This window comes from Oryx dammah, unplaced genomic scaffold, assembly GCF_014754425.2.
Source record: "Oryx dammah isolate SB20612 unplaced genomic scaffold, SCBI_Odam_1.1 HiC_scaffold_18, whole genome shotgun sequence".
NCBI classification, from domain to species: domain Eukaryota; kingdom Metazoa; phylum Chordata; class Mammalia; order Artiodactyla; family Bovidae; genus Oryx; species Oryx dammah.
The window spans coordinates 104,201,796-104,222,603 of NW_024070202.1; the positions used below are offsets into that span (position 1 = coordinate 104,201,796).

Below are 20,808 nucleotides of genomic sequence, written 5' to 3' on the forward strand. Positions count from 1 at the left end.
GTCGGACACGACTGAGCGACTGAACTGAACTGCAGCACTATTTCCAATAGCTAAGACATGGAAGCAACCTAAATGTCCATCGACAGAGGAATGGATAAAGATGTGGCACATATCTATACAATGGAATATAAGTCATAAAAAGGAATAAACAGTGCCATTTGGAGAGATGTGGATGGACCGAGGGACTGCCATACAGAGTGAAGTAAGTCAGAAAGAGAAAAACAAGTATCATATAATATTGCTTATATGTGGAATCTAGAAAAATGGTACAGATTAATTTATTTGTAAAGCAGAAACAGAGTCACAGAGTAGAGAACAAATGTATGGTTACCAAGGAGGGAAGAGTGAGTAGGATGAACTCAGAGACTGGGACTGATATATATGCACTGCTGTGTATAAGATGCGGATGTGACTGGTGGTAACAGTGAAGTTCGATGCTCTAAAGAACAATACTGCACACGGGGATGATCCAGAGAGATGATACGGGGTGGGAGGTGGGAGGGGGGTTCAAGATTGGGAACTCATGTACACCTGTGGTGGATTCATGTCAATGTATGGCAGAACCAATACAGTATTGTAAAGTAAAATAAAGTAAAAAAAAAAAATTTTTTTTAAAGTATGATTAAAAAAAAAAAAAGAACAATACTGCACAGGAATCTGGACTGTTAGGTCCATGAATCAAGATAAACTGGATGTGGTCAAGCAGGAGACAGCAAGAATGAATACTGACATTTTAGGAATCTGTGAACTACACTGGATGGGAATAGGCAAACTTAATTTAGAGAACCATTGTACCTACTATGGTGGGCAAGAATCCCATAGAAGAAATGGAGTAGCCTCACAGTCAACAAGAGTATGAAATACAGTACTTGGGTGCATCTCAAAAACGACAGAATAATCTCTGTTCATTTCCAAGACAAATCACTCAATATCACAGTAATCCAAGTCTATGCCCCAACTACTGATATCAAAGAAGCTGAAGTTAAATGGTTTTATGCAGACTTACAAGACCTTCTAGAACTAACACCAAAAAAGGAGGTCCTTTTCATCACAGGAGACTGGAATGCAAAAGTAGGAAGTCAAGCGATACCTGGAGTAACAAGCAAGTTTGGCTTTGGGAGTACAGAATGTAGCAGGGCAAAGACTAACAGAGTTTTGCCAAGAGAACACACTGAGCATAGCAAACACCCTTTTCCAACAACACAAGAGACGACTTTACACACGGACACCACTAGATGATCAATTGAAACCAGACAGATTATATTCTTTGCAGCCAAACATGAAGAAACTCTACACAGTCAGCGAAAACAAGACCTGGAGCTAACTGTGGCTCAGATCATAAGCTCCTTATTGCAAAATTCCAGCTTAAACTGAGGAAAGAGGGAAAACCACTAGGCTGTTCAGGTATGACCTAAATCAAATCCCTTAGGATTATTCAGTAGCTGACAAATAGATTCAAGGGATTAGATCTGGTAGACAGAGTGCCCGAAGAACTATGGATGGAGGTTCATAACATTGTACAGGAGGCAGAGACCAAAACCATCCCAAAGAAAAAGAAATGAGGAGACCTTACAAATAGCTGAAAAAAGAGAAGCAAAAGGCAAGGGAGAAAGGGAAAGATATATCCAACTGAATGCAGAGTTCCAGAGAATAGCAAAGAGAGAAAAGAAGGGCTTCTAAAGTCAACAGTGAAAAGAACTGGAGGAAAACAATAGAATGGGAAAGACTAGAAATCTCTTCAACAAAATTGGAGATACCAAAGGACTATTTCATGCAAAGATGGACACAATAAAAGACAGAAACAGTATGGACCTAACAGAAGCAGAAGAGATTAAAAAGAGGCGGCAAGAATACATAGAAGAACCATACAAAAAAGGTCTTAATAACCCAGATAAGCACAATGATGCTGTCACTCACTTAGAGCTGGACATTCTGAAATATGAAGTCAAGTGGGCCTTAGGAAGCATTACTATGAACAAAGTTAGTGGAGGCAATGGAATTTCAGCTATTCAAAATTCTAAAAAAAAATGATGCTGTTAAAGTGCTGCACTCAATATGTCAGCAAATTTGGAAAACTCAGCAGTGGCCACAGGACAGGAAAAGGTTAGTTCTCATTCCAATACCAGAGAAAGGTAATGCCAAAGAATATTCCAACTACCATACAACCACACTCATTTCACATGCTAGAGAGGAAATGGTCAAAATCCTTCAAGCTAGGCTTCAGCAGCATGTGAAATAAGAACTTCCAGATGTACCAGTTGGATTTTGCAGAGGCAGAGGAACCAGAGATCAAATTGCCAACATTTGCTGGATCACAGAGAGAGCAAGAGAATTCCAGAAAAACATCTTCTGCTTCACTGACTATGATAAAACCTTTGTGTGGATCACAACGAACTGTGGAAAATTCTGAAAGAGATGGGAATACCAGACCACCTGACCTGTCTTCTGAGAAACCTGTTGCAGGTCAAGAAGCAATGGTTAGAACCAGACGTAGAACAACAGACTGGTTCAAAACTGGAAAAGGAGTACATCAAGGCTGTATACTGTCACCTTGCTTACTTAACTTCTATGCAGAGTACATCATGGGAAATGCCAGGCTGATGAAACATAAGCTGGAATCAAGATTGCCAGGAGAAATATCAATAACCTCAGTCATGCAGATGATAACACTCTAATGGCAGAAACTGAAGAGGAACTAAAGAGCCTCTTGATGAAAGTGAACAAGGAGAATAAAAAAAGCTGACTAGAAACTCAGCATTCAAAAAACTAAGATCATGGTATCTGGTCCCATAATTTCATGGCATATAGATGGGGAAAAAGTGGAAACAGTGGCAGATTTTATTTTCCTGGGATCCAAAATTACTGCAGATGGTGATTGCCGCCATGAAATTAAAAGACGCTTGCTCCTTGGAAGAAAAGTTATGACTAAGCTAGACAGCATATTAAAAAGCAGAGACATTACTCTGCTGACAAAGGTCCATCTAATCAAAGCTATGGTTTTTCCAGTAGTCATGTATGAGTGTGAGAGTTGGACCACAAAGAAGGCTAAGTGCTGAAGAATTGATCCTTTTGAACTGTGGTGTTGGAGAAGACTCTTGAGAGCCCCTTGGATAGCATGGAGATCAAACCAGTCAATCCTAAAGGAAATCAACTCTTGAATATTCATTGGAAAGACTGATTCTGAAGCTGAAGCTCCAATACTTTGGCCATGTGATGCGAAGAGCTGGCTCATTGGAAAAGACCCTGATGCTGGGAAAGACTGAGGGCAGGAGGGAAAAGGGGGCAACAGAGGATGAGATGGTTGGATGGTATTACAGACTCCATGGACATGAGTTTAAGCAAACCCCAGGAGATGGGAAAGGACAGAGAAGCCTGATGTGCTGGAGTCCACGGGGTTGCAAAGTGTCGGACACAACTTAGCAACTGAACAATGAAGAACAAATGAGACCCTACTGTGCAGCACAGGGAACTCTACTTAGTGCTCTGTGGTGACCTAAATGGGAAGGAAATCTAAAAAAGAGTGAATCTAGGTAAACACATAACTGATTCACTTTGCTGCACAGCAGAAACTAACACAACACTGTAGAGCAACTATAAGTGAGTTAGTCACTCAGTCGCGTCCAACTCTTTGCGACCAGATGGACTGTAGCCCACCAGGCTCTCTGTCCGTGGGATTCTCCAGGCAAGAATACTGGAGTGGGTTACCATTCCCTTCTCCAGGAGATCTTCCCAACCCAGGGATCGAGCTTGGGTCTCCTGCATTGCAGGCAGATTCTTTACCATCCAAGCCACTAAGGAAGCCCCCAATAAAAATTAAGAGAGAAAATAAAACTAATTTGATGTAAGAAAAAAAATTTTAATGTAATTTAGTGAACATTGAAATGGATTCTCTGGCTGAGTGGTGAAGTGGGTTAGTCATGGAAGGAAATGTCTTGATTTAAAAAAAAAAAATCAGATACAAAGTGAAAATAAGATTTGTGGAATAATAAAGCTCCTAGGATGAGTAAGCAGTGACACTGACTCTAAAAAAACAAAAACACCTAAATACCCAAATTTAAAGTTAGCTGTTACAACAAATACATCTTAAAGGTATAAGGAAAAAAAAAAAGGTATAAGGACTCAAACTCATTAAATTTATTGCTTACTCATCTAATAGTACTAGGTGGCTAAACAGGTTGGCAAGATGGTTCTTATCTAGACTGATGGACAATCTACCATTTACAACAAATGGCTTACAACTTTGCTTAAAGATCACCTCTGTTCCAGCAGGCCAGAAGGGAAAAACCAGATGGAAGATGGTGGTATGGCCTAGACCTAAAATGTGTGCACATCACTTGTGCTCATATTACATTCAGTTCAGTTCAGTCACTCAGTTGTGTCCGACTCTTTGCCGACCCCATGAATCGCAGCACGCCACGCCTCCCTGTCCGTCACCAACTCCCGGAGTTCACTCAAACTCACGTCCATCAAGTCGGTGATGCCACCCAGCCATCTCATCCTCGGTCATCCCCTTCTCCTGCCCCCAATCCCTCCCAGCATCAGAGTCTTTTCCAATGACTCAGCTCTTCGCATGAGGTGGCCAAAATATTGGAGTTTCAGCTTCAACATCAGTCCTACCAATGAACACCCAGGACTGATCTCCTTTAGGATGGACTGGTTGGATCTCCTTGCAGTCAAAGGGACTCTCAAGAGTCTTCTCCAACACCACAGTTCAAAGCATCAATTCTTCGGTGCTCAGCTTTCTTCACAGTCCAACTCTCACATCCATACATGACCATTGGAAAAACCATAGTTTAGCCTGAGCTTAACCACATGATCACAGCTAACTACAAGGGAGAATTGTCTAGCTTTATACTCAAAGAAAATAAGACATAGATATGGTGAACAGTCTCTGCCACTGGACCTCACTCTCAAACTCCAGACTCATGTACCAACTGCTTTCTCAACATTTTGGACATCTAATAGGTATTTCAAACTTAACATCCTTAAAACTGAATTCTTAACCTGAACCCTCCCCTTCCCCATGACACCTCTCTTTCTTGCACATCTCACCTTCAATCTATCAACAAATTCTGTCAGCTCTACTTTCAAAATGTCCAAACTCTGACCACTTCCCAAGACCTCTACTGCTACTCATCTGGTAAGCCACTGCCTTAAAGGACTGGAAGAGGCTCCTCACTGGCTCCCTTGTGTCCATCCTTGCCCTTTACAACCTATTGCCCCCACAGCCATCAGAGTATTCCTATTTCCACAGACGTCAGATCATAGCTCTCAGCTCTGGACTGCTGCTTATTTCACTTAAAGTCAAACTCCTCACGTGGCCTGTGGTCATGCTCCCACTGCTGCTTCAACACCTCTTGGATTTCATCCTACTATTCACCTCCCTTCCTCAAGGCACTTCAGCAGCTCTGGCATCCTTGCTGTTTTTTAAACAGGCAAGGTACATCCCTGGCTCAGAACCTTTGATCTTGGTTCTTCTGATACGTTTTTCTCTGCCCTCCTAAAATCTTTGCTCAAATGTCACCCTTTTCAGACAAGGTCCTACCTACATCTATTTTAAATTGCTACCTAACCCCCAAACTTTACCTGCTCTTTCATTTTTCCATAGTACTTACTACCTTCAAACACACTATAAAATTTTTTTTATGAGTGTGTGTGTGTCTCTCTCTCATACACACACACACCCCCTACACCAGAATGTAAGCTAGATAAGGAGAGATCTTTGCATTGTTTTGGTTTTAAATGTACTAAACAGCTAGATTACTACCTGGCACAGTAGAAATTCAAATATTTATTGAATACATAAATACCTATTGTCCTGTGAAATGACTCAATACAAAATTTATCAATGGAGTTTTGGAAGGATGACAAAGCAAATGGTGGACAATAGCTTTAAAAATGCCAAAACACAAGTCCTAATGCTTACCATTTTTCCTATAAAGCCATGAGATACAGTCTTTCTACTATCACACAGAGAAGTTACCTCATTCCTAAGAAATGTTTACCCAAAATACCAATGCTGCCATTTTAAATTTCCTTAATTCAATAGTGGTTTAAAGATAACATTAATGGAATGTTGGCAACACTGAAACAGTTCTACTAGGTCAATCATCAGTCCTACATTAAGAACTAACCAAAAGTTTTTGACAACTAGAGCCCTGTGCTAAAGTATGTCACTGGACATTCTTTAAAAACGCCATAAAGATATCTGAAAGCAAAATTTCGAATATATTTGTCTTTGTCCCAAAAACTGGCAGAAAAATAACACAACTATAATTCTGTGAAGGCTTGTATGTATCCTCATGCCACCCCTGTTATCCACTTACAAGTTCAGTACATAGCATGAGGAAGGGCAGGACAGGGATCAAGAATTGCCACTGAAAACCAAGCAGTGTATGAATGGCTATGACACTGAATTGTTATGACTTCATGATTAAACTTTTCTCTCGAGTACCCATTTATGATAACCAATAACTAAAAGTTTGATTGCTAAATACATATAGCAACTGAAGTGCCAAATTCAGCAGTAGAAAAATCATCTGCAACAAACTTACCAAAATGTTACACTGCACTAAATCTTTATGCATAATGAAACTTTTAGATTGTGTAATTTACTCTTAATTTGAGAAGACATGCAGAAATAATATACAATATATGGGTAAAACATTTCACATTTTAGAAGCAAGCATGTAAAAACTAAGATGAAGACTTTCAGTAGTTGCAGAATAGGAATGTAAGGACTATACTAAATCATAAAGTCTTCCCTATCTGAAGTTCTCTGACACCTGTTATTGTGCAGTCGCTCAATCATGTCCAACTCTCTGTGACCCCATGAACTGCAAAATGTCCGGATTCCCTGGCCCTCATTATCTCCCAGAGTTTGCTCAAACTCTCTGACACTATTCCCATGGAAATTTAGTAATGTGATGTGTAAAAAATTAATTCTGAGTTATGTAGGAATAATTAACAATAGTTCTTTATCTTTTCATAGTAAAAAAAAAAGTTAGAAAGGCAGTAATTGTTTGGGACTCACGGAAAAGGTAGGATTTTTTTTCTAAATAATAAATGGAAATTAAATTACCTTCATACATTACCAGAAATTATGCTATTAAGAACTCTTTAAAAACAAAACTCTCAAATTAGTAACTGCTGGTTTTTTTTTCCTCTATGCTTCGGAGAGATTTCTAGGTAGAGAGTACAAACTTTAAAACAGACAAAATGGGATTAGACCCAACGTGGGAAAAAAATAAAACAGAAGTTTTAATAACTATTTACAATATCATTGCTGGAGCTAGTAAACTCATTTAATAAAGCACATCTATAAATACAAACAGAAATTTACTTTGCAGAGTAAGTGCTGTAATGCAGCAAATACAGTATAAAAATCTTAGATCAACAGAGGAATAACCCCCAAGCTGTATTTTAAATTGTTTCAAATAGTCAAAGGTAAGTGACTAATTCAAAGCATCCTAAAATTTATTAGCCATTCTGGAAATACAGCCAAATTTTTCTGGTGTTATTACTTTAAAGGTTATATATTTAGTAAAAGAAAAATATAAAACAAAAGTAGAATATTTCTCAATTTAAACACAAGGCATCTTTTTACAATAAGGAGATGCATACTTTTTTAAAACACATTGATTTTGGAACAACAGTTGAAGATAGTCTCCAATAATGTTGTGGTTCTCTCTTCCTGTAAGTGCCATTTCAAAATTTGCAAATAGCCAGATACTACTTACTACTAAAGAGCCTCTTGATGAAAGAGGAGAGTGAAAAAGTTGGCTTAAAGCTCAACATTCAGAAAACTAAGATCATGGCATCTGGTCCCATCACTTCATGGGAAATAGATGGGGAAACAGTGGAAACAGTGTCAGACTTTATTTTTGGGGGCTCCAAAATCACTGCAGATGGTGATTGCAGACATGAAATTAAAAGACACTTACTCCTTGGAAGGAAAGTTATGACCAACCTAGATAGCATATTCAAAAGCAGAGACATTACTTTGCCAACAAAGGTCCGTCTAGTCAAGGCTATGTTTTTTCCAGTAGTCATGTATGGATGTGAGAGTTGGACTATGAAGAAAGCTGAGTGCTGAAGAATCGATGCTTTTGAAGTGTGGTGTTGGAGAAGACTCTTGAGGGTCCCTTGGACTGCAAGGAGATCCAACCAGTCCATCCTAAAGGAGATCAGTCCTGGGTGTTCATTGGAAGGACTGATGTTGAAGCTGAAACTCCAATATTTTGGCCACCTCATGCGAAGAGTTGACTCACTGGAAAAGACTCTGATGCTGGGAGGGATTGGGGGCAGGAGGAGAAGGGGATGACAGAGGATGAGATGGTTGGACGGCATCACTGACTCAATGGACATGAGTTTGCATAAACTCCGGGAGTTGGTAATGGACAGGGAGGCCTGACATGCTGCAGTTCACGGGGTAACAAAGAGTCGGACACGACAGAGCAGCTGAACCAAACTGAACTTACAACATGAACAGAAGCCTGAACAGTCTATCCTCCCAATTGTCACATGACCCTGTACTAAGTCAGGTATTCCATGACTTTCACTGATGGTTAAGTCTTAAGTTTTCCTTCCTTCACAAGGAAACTAAGAAAAAAAAAAAAATCAGGTAATGTATTCATAATTCTTAAGTGAAAATCATGACTACAACTATCATTTTACATTGCAGGGAAGCCCTTCAGGCTATGGAATAAAAAGCTACCACCATTGTAATTTCAAACAAGGTAATAGGTCCTATGGGTCCCAGTGAGAAAGGAAGAAATATGACCAACCACCACTATATGCTTATCCTTAGTAAAAACAATTTAATGATGACTCTAAGAGTAATAAGGGTGCTAATTCTGGAACATCACAGAACATGACATAGATTTCAAATGGAAAAACTCACAGTGAAGATGGAGAATAACACAGCTAGTATTATAAACTCGTAACTCCCACCACCTGATTGACATTTTCCATAACTTTTTGGTGAAAAAACAACTTAACATATTCACTTTCACCCATACATATCTAGATTATAGAGTTAATATTTTTGAAATGTAGGTAAAAAAAAAAAAGCACACTGTTGATCTTCTGGTGCCACCTACTAGGATATTTTTGTCATTTCTTACGAAGTTAATTTTGGATGAAACACGTTTTCTGTATCTGCCACTTTTCACAATCTCTCCACCAAATAAATCAAGGAAGGGATGTATTAACTATATACTACAGTAAGTTTAAACTTTTCTTGGATAGAAGACACCTTTGAGAACTGGGAGAAAATTACGAATCCTGTGCTGTCAAAAAATACAACAGCACAAAAGAATTTTAAAAATCAAATTTTAAAGTTCTAAAAATCCAACAAACTGGATCTACCTAATTTTAAGACTGAACTATAAAGCTAGAGTAATCAAGACAGTGTGGTACCAGGCAAAGAAGAGACATATAGGTCAATAAAACAGAGTATAAAACTCAAACACAATCAACTGACTTAAATAGAGGTGCCAAGGTAATTCAACAGAAAAAGGTTAGTCTCTTTAAGGAAGGTGAAAAACTGGACATCCATATGAAAATGAATGACCAAACTTTACCCTTACTTCACAGTATATAGAAAAATTAACTCCAAAAGGATCACAGACCGAAACGTAAAAGCTTAAACTGTAAAACTTACAGAAGAAAACATAGAAGAAAATTTTATGGCCTTAAGTTGAGCAAATATATACTCGGTAGGACACAGAATGCATGAAACACAAAAAGAAAAAATTGATAAATTTTATTTCATCAAAAACAAAATTTCTATTCTTCAAAGAACATTTAGGAAAATGAAAAGACAAGCCACAGACTGGGAGTCATACAAAACACATGTCTGAAACAAAGAACCTGTATTCAGGTTACGTATACAACATTCTTACAACTCCATAGTAAGAAGGTAAATACTACATTAAAAGATCTGAATGGCTACTTTACCAAAGATAATATATGAGTAAGTGAATGAGAAACAGATTTAAGGGACTAGATGTGATAGACAAAGTGCCTGATGAACTATGCTCGGAGGTTTCTGACATTGTACAGAAGAAAGGGATCAAGAACATCCCCAAGAAAAAGAAATGCAAAAAAGCAAAATGGCTGTCTGAGGAGGCCTTACAAATAGCTGAGAAAAGAGAAGCAAAAAGCAAAGGAGAAAAGGAAAGATCCATTTGAATGCAGAGTTCCCAAGAATAACAAAGAGAGATAAGAAAGCCTTCCTCAGTGATCAATGCAAAGAAACAGAGAAAAATAATAGAATGGGAAAGACTAGAGATCTCTTCAAGAAAATTAGAGATACCAAGGGGACATTTCATGCAAAGATGGGTTCAAAAAGGATAGAAACGGTATGGATCTAACAGAAGCAAAAGATATTAAGAAGAGGTGGCAAGAATACACAGAAGAACTGTACAAAAACGATCTTCACGACCCAGATAATCACGATGGTGTGATCACTCACTAGAGCCAGACATCCTGGAATGTGAAGTCAAGTGGGCCTTAGAAAGCATCACTATGAACAAAGCTAGTGGAGGTGATGGAATTCCAGTTGAGCTATTTCAAATCCTGAAAGATGATGCTGTGAAAGTGCTGCACTCAATATGCCAGCAAATTTGGAAAACTCAGCAGTGGCCACAGGACTGGAAAAGGTCAGTTTTCATTCCAATCCCAAAGAAAGGCAATGCCAAAGAATGCTCAAACTACCACACAACTGCATTCTTCTCACACACTAGTAAAGTAATGCTCAAAATTCTCCAAGCCAGGCTTCAATAATACATGAACCATGAACTTCCAGATGTTCAAGCTGTATTTAGAAAAGGCAGAAGAACCAGAGATCAAACTGCCAACATCCGTCATATCATAGAAAAAGCACTAGAGTTCCAGAAAAACATCTATTTCTGCTTTATTGACTATGCCAAAGCCTTTGACTGTGTGGATCACAAGAAACTGTGGAAAATTCTGAAAGAGATGGGAATACCAGACCACCTGACCTGCCTCTTGAGAAATCTGTATGCAGGTCAGGAAGCAACAGTTAGAACTGGACATGGAACAACAGACTGGTTCCAAATAGGAAAAAGATTATGTCAAGGCTGTATACTGTCACCCTGCTTATTTAACTCATATGCAGAGTACACATCATGAGAAACGCTAGGCTGGATGAAGCACAAACTGGAATCAAGATTGCCGGGAGAAATACTAATAACCTCAGATACGCAGATGACACCACTCTTATGGCAGAAAGCGAAGAACTTAAGAGTCACTTGATAAAAGTGAAAGAGGAGAGTGAAAAGTTGGCTTAAAGCTCAACATTCAGAAAACTAAAATCATGACATCCGGTCCCAACACTTCATGGCAAACAGATGGGGAAACAGAGGAAACAGTGACAGACTTTATTTTGGGGTCTCCAAAATCACTGCAGATGGTGACTGCAGTCATGAAATTAAAAGAGGCTTACTCCCTGGAAGAAAAGTTATGACCAACCTAGAAAGCATATTAAAAAGCAGAGATATTACTTTGCCAACAAAGGTCCATCCAGTCAAGGCTACGGTTGTTCCAGCAGTCATGTATGGGTGTGAGACTTTTACTATAAAGAAAGCTGAGTGCCAAAGAATTGATGCTTTTGAACTGTGGTGTTGGAGAAGACTCTTGAGAGTCCCTTGGACTGCAAGGAGATCCAACCAGTCCATCCTAAAGGAGATAAGTCCTGGGTGTTCTTGGGAAGGATTGATGTTGAAGCTGAAACTCTAATACTTTGGCCACCTGATATGAAGAGCTGACTCATCATATGAGCTGAAAAGACCCTGATGCTTGGAATGATTGAGGGCAGGAGGAGAAGCGGATGACAGATGATGAGATGGTTGGATGGCATCACTGACTCAATGGACACGAGTTTGCGTAAACTCTGTGATGGACAGGGAGGCCTGGCGTAATGCAGTCCATGGGGTCACAAAGAGTCGGACACGACTGAGCAATTGAACTGAATGGAACTAAGCATATAAACAGATGTCAAATATATTAATCATTAGGAAAATGCAAATTAAAACCACAACGAGCTACTACTGCATACATATTAGAACTGCTAAAACTAACAAGACTAATAATCCAAGTGTTGACAGGATAAAGTTTGGAACTCTCATTCATTGTGAGTGGCAATGCAAAATGGTACTATTGCTTTAGAAAAGTTTGACAGGAGAAGGAAATGGCAGCCCACTCCAGTACCCTTGCCTGGAAAATCCCATGGACAGAGGAGCCTGGTAGGCTACAGTCCATGGAGTCGCAAAGAGTCGGACCTGACTGAGCGACGTCACTTTCGCTTTCACTTTCCTCACCTCCTACTCTTCTGTCTATAAAAGAAACTGGCATTCAGACCTAGATAAGATGATACGCTGGGGCACTAGCCTGCCATCTTCTAGGACACCTAGCTTTCCAAATAAAGTTGTATTCCTTGCTTAAAAAAAAAAAAAAAAGTTTGACAGCTTCGTATAAAACTAAGTATATACCTACCATATGACCCATGAATCCAAGTTCTAGCTCCTTACTAGAGAAATAAAAAACCCAGCGTCCACACAAAAACCTGAACCCAACATTTTTGGCAACCTTATTTATAACTGCTAAAAACTAGAAAGAACCCTGCTAACCCATCAACTGGTAAATGTGCAACATCCATATGCTACCACTAAGCAATAAACAGAAACCAATTACTGATGCATGCCAACAGCATGAGCGAATCTCAAAAATACCAAACTAAGGACTTCCCTGGTGGTCCAATGGTTAAGAAATCACCTTGTAATGCAGGGAACATCAGTTCAATCCCTGATCCACGGCAACTTAGCCCATGTGCTGCAACTACTGAGCATGCAGCACTCTAGAGCTCACATACCAGAACTAGAGTCCCACATTGCAATGAAGATCCTGCATGCCACATCTAAGACCTGAAGCAGTCAAAAACTGAAATAAATACATAAAATATAAAAACAAAATACTGAAAACTTCTAAGCGGCTTAAGTTAGAGAAAAAAAAATTCAACTTAAAAAAAAAACTAAATGAAAGATGCCAAATACACGGTAACACACACTGTATGATTCCCCATTTATGACTTTGGAAAAGGCAAAGCTGGAAGTCAGCTCAGTGTTTGTCAGGAGTGGCAGTAGTGTAGCGAGGAAAATGAATGAAAAGAGGAATTAGGGAACTTTTGGTGGAAATGTTCTTTATCTTGATTGTGGCAGTAGTTACATGACTATACACATTTGTCAAAACTTATCAAGTTGTGTGTTTAAAATGGTACATTATAGTATGTGTGAATTATAACCCAATAAACCTGACTTTTAAAAACTTACAGAACTTTATATCACACCTTAACTTCAGAACCTCAAATATGATCTACTTAGTCTCCATTAGACTAAGTAGAAAACTTTGGCCCATGAACTAAATCTGCCCCCCACCCCAGCTATATTTTGTACAGCTCACAAGCCAAGAATGTTTTTACATTTTTCAATGAAAAAAAAAAAGAAAATATTTCATGACACATTCAAATTTCAGTGTCCATAAATAAGTTTCATTGGAACACAGTCACACTTATTCATTTACATAGTCTATTAGCTGATTTTATGCTACAATACCAATCATTGAGTGTTCAGTCCTTGTAACAGAGACAGAGCAGTTAGAAACACAGTGCCTAAATTATTTATCACTTGACCCTTTACACAGAAGTCAGTTGATTGCTGCCTTAAACACAAGTTGCTGAAAATCTTCTACACAGATTACTACACTTGGGAAGATTCATGTCAGTACAAATCTCTCTTCCATGAACAGTAGCTCTAAAATTTTTACAGCCATCAACTCCTTTTCTTTCAAGGAGATCAATGCCTAACGCAGATAAATGAAGAATTTCAACAGTTAAGGTATAGTGGGACTAAATAGAGCCATGAGGTAAGCTCTGTAGAAAGTCCTTGATACCCTCAAAACAAATTGTTCCAACCAGGTGGTTGTCAATCTAATAAACTGATTTTATGAGTAGCATTAAAAAAAAAGAGAACTGAATGGTACAGAAAATCCAAGTGCACCATATCTAATAGGGTTTCATTCACCAATTCTTTAAAAAAATCTTTTTTTAACTGAGGCATAGTTGATTTACACTATTATATTAGTTTCAGGTATACAACGCAATAACGCAAAAATTTTATAGATTGTATTCCATTTAAAGTTACTATAAGATACTGGCTATATTCCCTGTTTTGTACACATTAGCCAATTCTTTCACTAAATATCTGAGTACCTATGTGCCAGATGAGGATAAAAAAATGTACAAAACAGGCAAAAACTGCTTCATGTATATGGATATTAGAGCAACTCAAAAATCTATACTCCTTACAGCGCTAATGTGTTTTTAAAAACAGTACTAGAGCTCTATAGTAATTGGAAAACCACAATCTTATGGCACATTTGTCCCCAAAGTGCTGTCAATAATTGCAGCTATATTACAAGAATAAAAATGATGTTTCATTTCATGTTACAGAGCTTCCAGAAGATATAAAGTTAACTGAGTTCAGAGCAATTTTTATATTCTTTATCAAGGGCATTCCCAGAACCCAGAAAGAAATGTAATGTTACTGAGCATCACTTTGCCTCTATAAGCGCAGTCCTGATATGGGGAGAAACAAGAATAACAGTTTTTTAAACCCAAGAGAAATCATGGAAACCAAAATAATCTCAGAGGATAGAGGGGAGAAAAAAATAATTGCTTAATGTTAGAGTAGAGACTGTATTAAAGAGTTTTTTCTGATTATTGTGCTAATTATGCGACATTAAATTATGGTAGACAAAAGAAAACTGAAAAATAAAAACCACTTCCCAGAATATGTCAATGCCTCCACCAAATATTTAAGGAAGGAATAGAAGAAATAAGGCTAGATTTTTGGTTCTTATCTACAACGTTATGACCATGCAAGCATTGTTTACAAAACAGAAAAGCTCCTCAACAGGCTCATCCATTTTGAATTCAGAGGCTGTATAGCTATTGCTGATCCTGACTTTACAGAATAACCAATTCAGACGAACTAGACAAAGAGAATGAGTAAAAGGACTCAAAACAATTCAACTTCTGAGGAAGAAAAATTCAGTAAAAGCCACTGACTCTAAAGGTTTATCTGAATGACAATTTGAGGCAGAAATTTAGAAAGCACAGGAACATACTGAATTTCATAAAAGAGGAAGATGGCACAAAATGTTCACTAAGTACCAGCTAAATTAATATCAAGATGTCAAGGGGGAAAATGCACTTTCGCATTTCTAAAGGAGAAAAAGAGCTTTATGGTTGGAGAAAAAAGAACACTAAATAAATGCCTCATTCTTCAACAAGGTAAGCATCAGGTCTTAGAAAACGCTAACAAAGCAGTATACAAATGCAAACAAAGCTCCCTCCCTTTCCTCCCTAGCACTCAGAGAGCGTAGGTTTCCATTTGTTATGACCTGATCGGCTCCCTCTACAGTAAAGCCAGAAACAGGGAATCAAAATAAATCAGACTTCTCTAGCCTATAGTCTTAATATAATTTGTCTAGCCTATTATCTAAACACAATTAAATCAAGTTGCTTTCAGGTTTTACTACATTCAAGGATTTGAGTACTCAGTTCCAAAGTTTCTTTCTTGTCCATTTACTATCAATTCCTTTAATAGTCAGCATACATAAGTGACAGGTGTCAGAAAATTTCTAAATAAAAGAAGAGGTGAGTGGTGCCTAAAGGAGGGCGTTCATTAAATGATAAGAAAGACTACAGAAAGGGAATGCTAAAAACACCAAAGACACACAGTTATTTTATGGTTTTAACAGGCATGTTTTGTCTACTTTGAAATGTATCTTAACAAGTTCATACAGCAATAATCAGAACTGTAGAAACACAAAGTTTAGCAGGCCTACCACTTTTTAAAAGTATGATGCAATTCAACCTGGTTTGGCATGATTCATAAAAATGTATTTTAACACACTGAACCTCATTATAAAGGACATACTATCCCAGAATACTACTTAGTCAATGCATTATTATAATTACATAGTTTAATCAAGGTTAGTGATAACAGATCTTGAAAACAATACAATTTTAATTGTAATGTGATTGTAAGAGGCTCCTTTCTACAATACACCGTAAGAGGAATGGTTAATAAATATCATACCCTGGCATAACACATTAAAAAAAAAATTTTTATACCATATTGTCATAATGTCCCATACTATACCATATGATCACAGAAAGAAAGTAACATCAGGGAAATATAAATGGTCAGAAGTAAATGTTTAATGCCAAAAATAAAAGCATATTTATTTGATAAGTATTTAATAAGCTCCTGTCATTTATTAGAATATTCTACTTTGAGCTTCTACAAAGTAATACTTAAAAATACAGGACATGAAATTTGTTCACTTACCAAGATAATTTAAAAAACTAAATCTACATTCTATGTTCAAGATGTCTGACAGCAAAATTTTTTAAATTAAAAATATAAAAATTGTTAAAATCACACTATGTTAAATCTTTTATGATGCTGTTTAAAAATATTACAAAACCACATACATTATATTATGCTAGCATAAAAAAGAGTGTATGTATATACACTAAAATGTTTTATAGTAATTATATCTTAGTGGCGAGATTACAGATAAATTTCCAAAATTTTTCGCACTTACATTTTTCTAATTTTTGAATAATAAATGTGTTTTTCCTCTGAGAAACTTTTAAAAAATCTGCATTTTACTGTCAAGTAAGGTAATTCTTTAATAGACACTTTTTTTCATTTCATTCTATGTACTTGACAATCATAACATTATCTCCTTAAGTGCATATAAGGAAGACAGTTTAAAAGATGACAGTAAGCCAACTTCAAATTTAAAATTATTTTTTGGAGGAATTTATTCTATCATCCATAACACTGATATTTATATTGAAAAGAGATTCATTTTTAACCCTTTACTCTCCTCTCCCCCAGTCAAATACATTTATTATAAGCTCTTATAAGAAAATATGGAGGAAAAACTACTATTCATCACTAGCCATAAAAACTTGGGTGGAGGAGGCAGGAGGAAACACTTCTACTGAAAATTAGTTAAGAGTATACTTATGGATTCAAGAGATACTAATATCTTTTCCAATTATTACCAATTTAAACTTGAATTCATCTAACCTAGAAGTTCTCAAGTACTGGCACATGAGAACTGCCTAGGAAATGTGCCAAATACAGAAGCTGATGGCCCTAGCTCTCACCTACTGAGTCAGAATCTTCAGAGTACAGCTCAAACAATCTGGCCCTTTCAAATAAAATAGCAGACACTGTACTTAACAAAAAATTTCTCTGTATCACTGCAAACTGTTCTAATAATTTTGAAACAAAGTTCTCAATGAAAATAATGTTACAATCAGAAATACAATTTCATAGAAAGAGAAAGTGTCAGTCACTCAGGCTGGTCTGTCTCTGTGACCTCATGGATTGTAGCCTGCCAGGTTCTGTCCATGGGATTCTCCAGGCAAGAACACCGGAGTGGGTGGCCATTCCCTTCTCCAGGGGACCCTCCCGACCCAAGGATCGAACCCAGGTCTCCTGCATTGCATGCAGATTCTTTAACATCTGAGCCACCAGGGAAGCCCCATGAATCTTACCATTCTTCGGGATGCAATTCAACAAAACCACACAAGCTCTACAAAGTAAAGCAAGCCTAGAGGCACCTGTGAGGAGTAAGACAAAGGCATATCCGATTCATGGAAAAAATAGACAGCAGATGTGACCCCAAGTATTTATCCATTAAAAACAATGTATTCTAAAAATAAATTTCCATGTCAACGGAACAAAGTTGTTTATAAATAAGAAGGAATGTGGAGGTGTGGGGAAGACAAGAGGAAGCCTCAGCAAGTTAAGTACCAAAAGCCAGGAAACAAAGCAGAATGAATGGCAATTGGGGACAAGGGAAACAGAATGAACTAGGAAATGGAAGAAGGGATGACCACTATCCATAAAATTCAAGAAACTAGAGGAAATGAACAGATATTAGAGGAAACTGATCTGAGCAAAAATGCAAACAGAAAAGTAAGTGGGAAGTGGTGTAAAGGACACACACACACATATATATATATACACATCGCATATATCTATATAGAGCCATTTATATTATTCCGAAACAAAGTTCTCAACAAAAACAATGTTACAATCAGAAAATTACAATTCATAACCCATGCCCATTATTTTTTATAATATATATTTATAGATATATACAAATGAGAATTTAAGATGAGATGTACAGAATGCATCTTAGGCACAGATGCAAGTGGTGTGAGAGAATGAAAAACAGTATTGTGAACAAACTGATACTGAATAGAGTAAGCATATGGGATGAATCTCAAAGTAAAGATGATGAAGCAGGAAAAAGAGAACTGCATAGACAGAAGAAAGAATGAGACGTTATGAGAACTGGGAAATAAAATGTAAGTGCTGTAGTACGAAGGAAAGAACTTTGAGCAAAGTCAATGGCGTTAAATCACATTATCTAATCAGTAATTATAAAGCACAGTTATCATACCATACATTATCTCATTATTTGGAAAGCATAATAAAGTGTATTATTTTATGTAATACATTTTACATAATAAAACCCAAAATGTAAAGAAAGTAATCTGACAAGGTGATAAGAGACTAAAATAAACAGTGGCTGAGAGATGGAAGGGCTAAAGAAGAAAAAGTAAAAGAAAAAAAATAGGACAGAAAGAAATCAATCACACCTATTTAAAAACCACAGGTAGGAATAAACAAAGAGATGTGGGTGCACAATGGATGATGGACTAAAAGGTGCCAGGAAAGCAAGTGAAATCTGACGGAATCTTGACAGCTTCAGGATTCAGAAAGTAAGTAGTTCCAAAGTGTCCAGAAGGATTTGTAACCATAACATGTTACGGAGCGGGGGAATGAAGTAGAGGGCCTCAACAAGACTAAGACAAGAGAGGTGCAAAAAATCGTCTTAAGTAGAAGCTGAGGTTAGGAGCAGACAGGTCCGACCACTGGCTAAGGAGCGGGGAGGCAGGTGGAATTGCGATGGGGGTTACCAGCTAGCGACACTGCAAACATTAGGAACCGGGGGTCTGAGGTCGGGATGGAAGAAAGAACGGAAACACTGGCACTGAGGATTGAAAAAGTAGAGGCTAGATCAAAACCATTAGCTGGTTAAAACAGGTGACGAGAAATCCTCCCCTCCGCCCTAACAAGTAGAGAAGCGGAGGGAGGGCAGCGGCCTGAAAAGGGGCAGAGTCGGGGAGAGTTAAAGAGAGAATGATGCGCCCATCTTCACCGTGACCATGTAATAATTACAGACAACGTTAACTCGGGCTGGGGTCCCGGCCCCGGCTACTAACCCACGTATTTCACCAGGATGCCGGCCCCAGCTCCCCCGCTACCCGTCCACCACCAAAAATAAAGAAAACATCCAGGAGATGCGAGGCTGGCTACCTTCAGCCAGCCGTGACCTTCTCGGACCAACCCCGAGTCTCGCCTCCTATTGATAGCCTCCTGCTCCACCACGGCTGCCCGAATCCCCCAAGCCCAGAGCGCGGACCAGGGAAACCCCCCTGGGCCACTGTGTGTGTTTACGCAGCGAGCTCCTGCCTGGCGGGGAAGGACAGGTGAGGAAAGCCAGTCTCTCAGCCCGCAGAGCCCCGAGGAGAAGGTGGCTGAGGGCAACCGGAGCCCCCACCGCCACCTCCTTCCCCCCAAATAAACACCAGTCAGCCGAGCCCCGAGACCGGAGGGGCGCAGGTGCGCCAGCACTCACCTCCTCGGGAATGGCGGGGTCCGCAGCCGAAGAGGCCGCGGCGCCGGCCTCGGGCTCCATGTCCCCGTTGAACAGAGCCTGGCCCTGCTCCGCGCCGCCGCCGCCGCCGCCGCCGCTCAGCGCCGCCATCTTATAACCGAGAGCCGGGCCCGAGCGACCGCTGCTGGGCGGGGAGGGGGAAGGGAGGCGGAGGGCGGGGGGAGGCGGAGGCGGAGGACGGGGGGCGGCGGGGAGGGACGGGCCGGGCGGCCCGGGCGGCGTCGGCGGTGGGACGGCGCCTGGGCCACCTCGGGAACCGGCCTGCGGCCCCCGGCGCAGCTGAGCCTGAGGGGATTGGGGGAAGGACGCTAGGCCGGGGGGGAGGGGCGGGGGCAGGGGGCGGAGACGACTGGAAGTCGCCGCGGCAACGGCGTCACCCGCGTGTCACGGTCGTGACGTCACCTGAGGTGCGTGACGTGATCCTTGGAGCGCCCTCGCGCCGTCGTCAGGGGAGGGTGCCTACCCCTCCTGCCCACCCTCCTCTCCCACGTTTCCTCCGCTCGGCCGTTTCCATGGCTCCGATTAATTCTCTTCTCAGTCCTAAACCTGTTCTGTGTGTCGGATTTACTCGAAGAGAAGATTGGACAAGAAGTTGAAATCCTAGAGGGAGGAAGGCGGAAAGCCCATACTACTGTGTTATTTCCATTATCATTACAACGAACGTCCCCGAGTCGTAAAAATAAGACGTGAAACCCCGAGGTTGCAACAGCCAAGCAGAATTTGATAGAAATATATTTAGGAAAAGCCAGGTTACCAGAATGATGCTTGGATCCTTTTCATTAAAGGATTTGGTCTGTCAAAGCGGGTCTAAATGGAAGTCTAAAAGCTTTTTTTTTTTTTTTCTTTACCATCGTTTAGGAATGAAATGTTTTAGTCTGTTTTTCGTTTTCCAGATTCATTCATTTAACAAATGGAAGTGGATCACTTTCCATGCACTAAGGCCTGCACAAG

The 20,808-nt window shown here is 39.4% G+C and overlaps 1 protein-coding gene across 4 annotated transcripts in view; it reads right to left on the reverse strand.

Annotated features, from left to right (window-relative positions):
• BRAF (B-Raf proto-oncogene, serine/threonine kinase) overlaps positions 1-19,958 on the reverse strand; it is a 167,773-nt gene extending 147,815 nt beyond the window's left edge. For all 4 annotated transcript variants that reach the window (XM_040260003.1, XM_040260002.1, XM_040260005.1 and 1 more), the window contains exon 1: positions 19,819-19,958. In XM_040260003.1, the coding sequence (XP_040115937.1) occupies positions 19,819-19,947 (129 nt within the window). In that variant the 5' untranslated portion in view covers positions 19,948-19,958. The remainder of the gene's footprint in view (positions 1-19,818) is intronic.
• Positions 19,959-20,808: the final 850 nt, after the last annotated feature.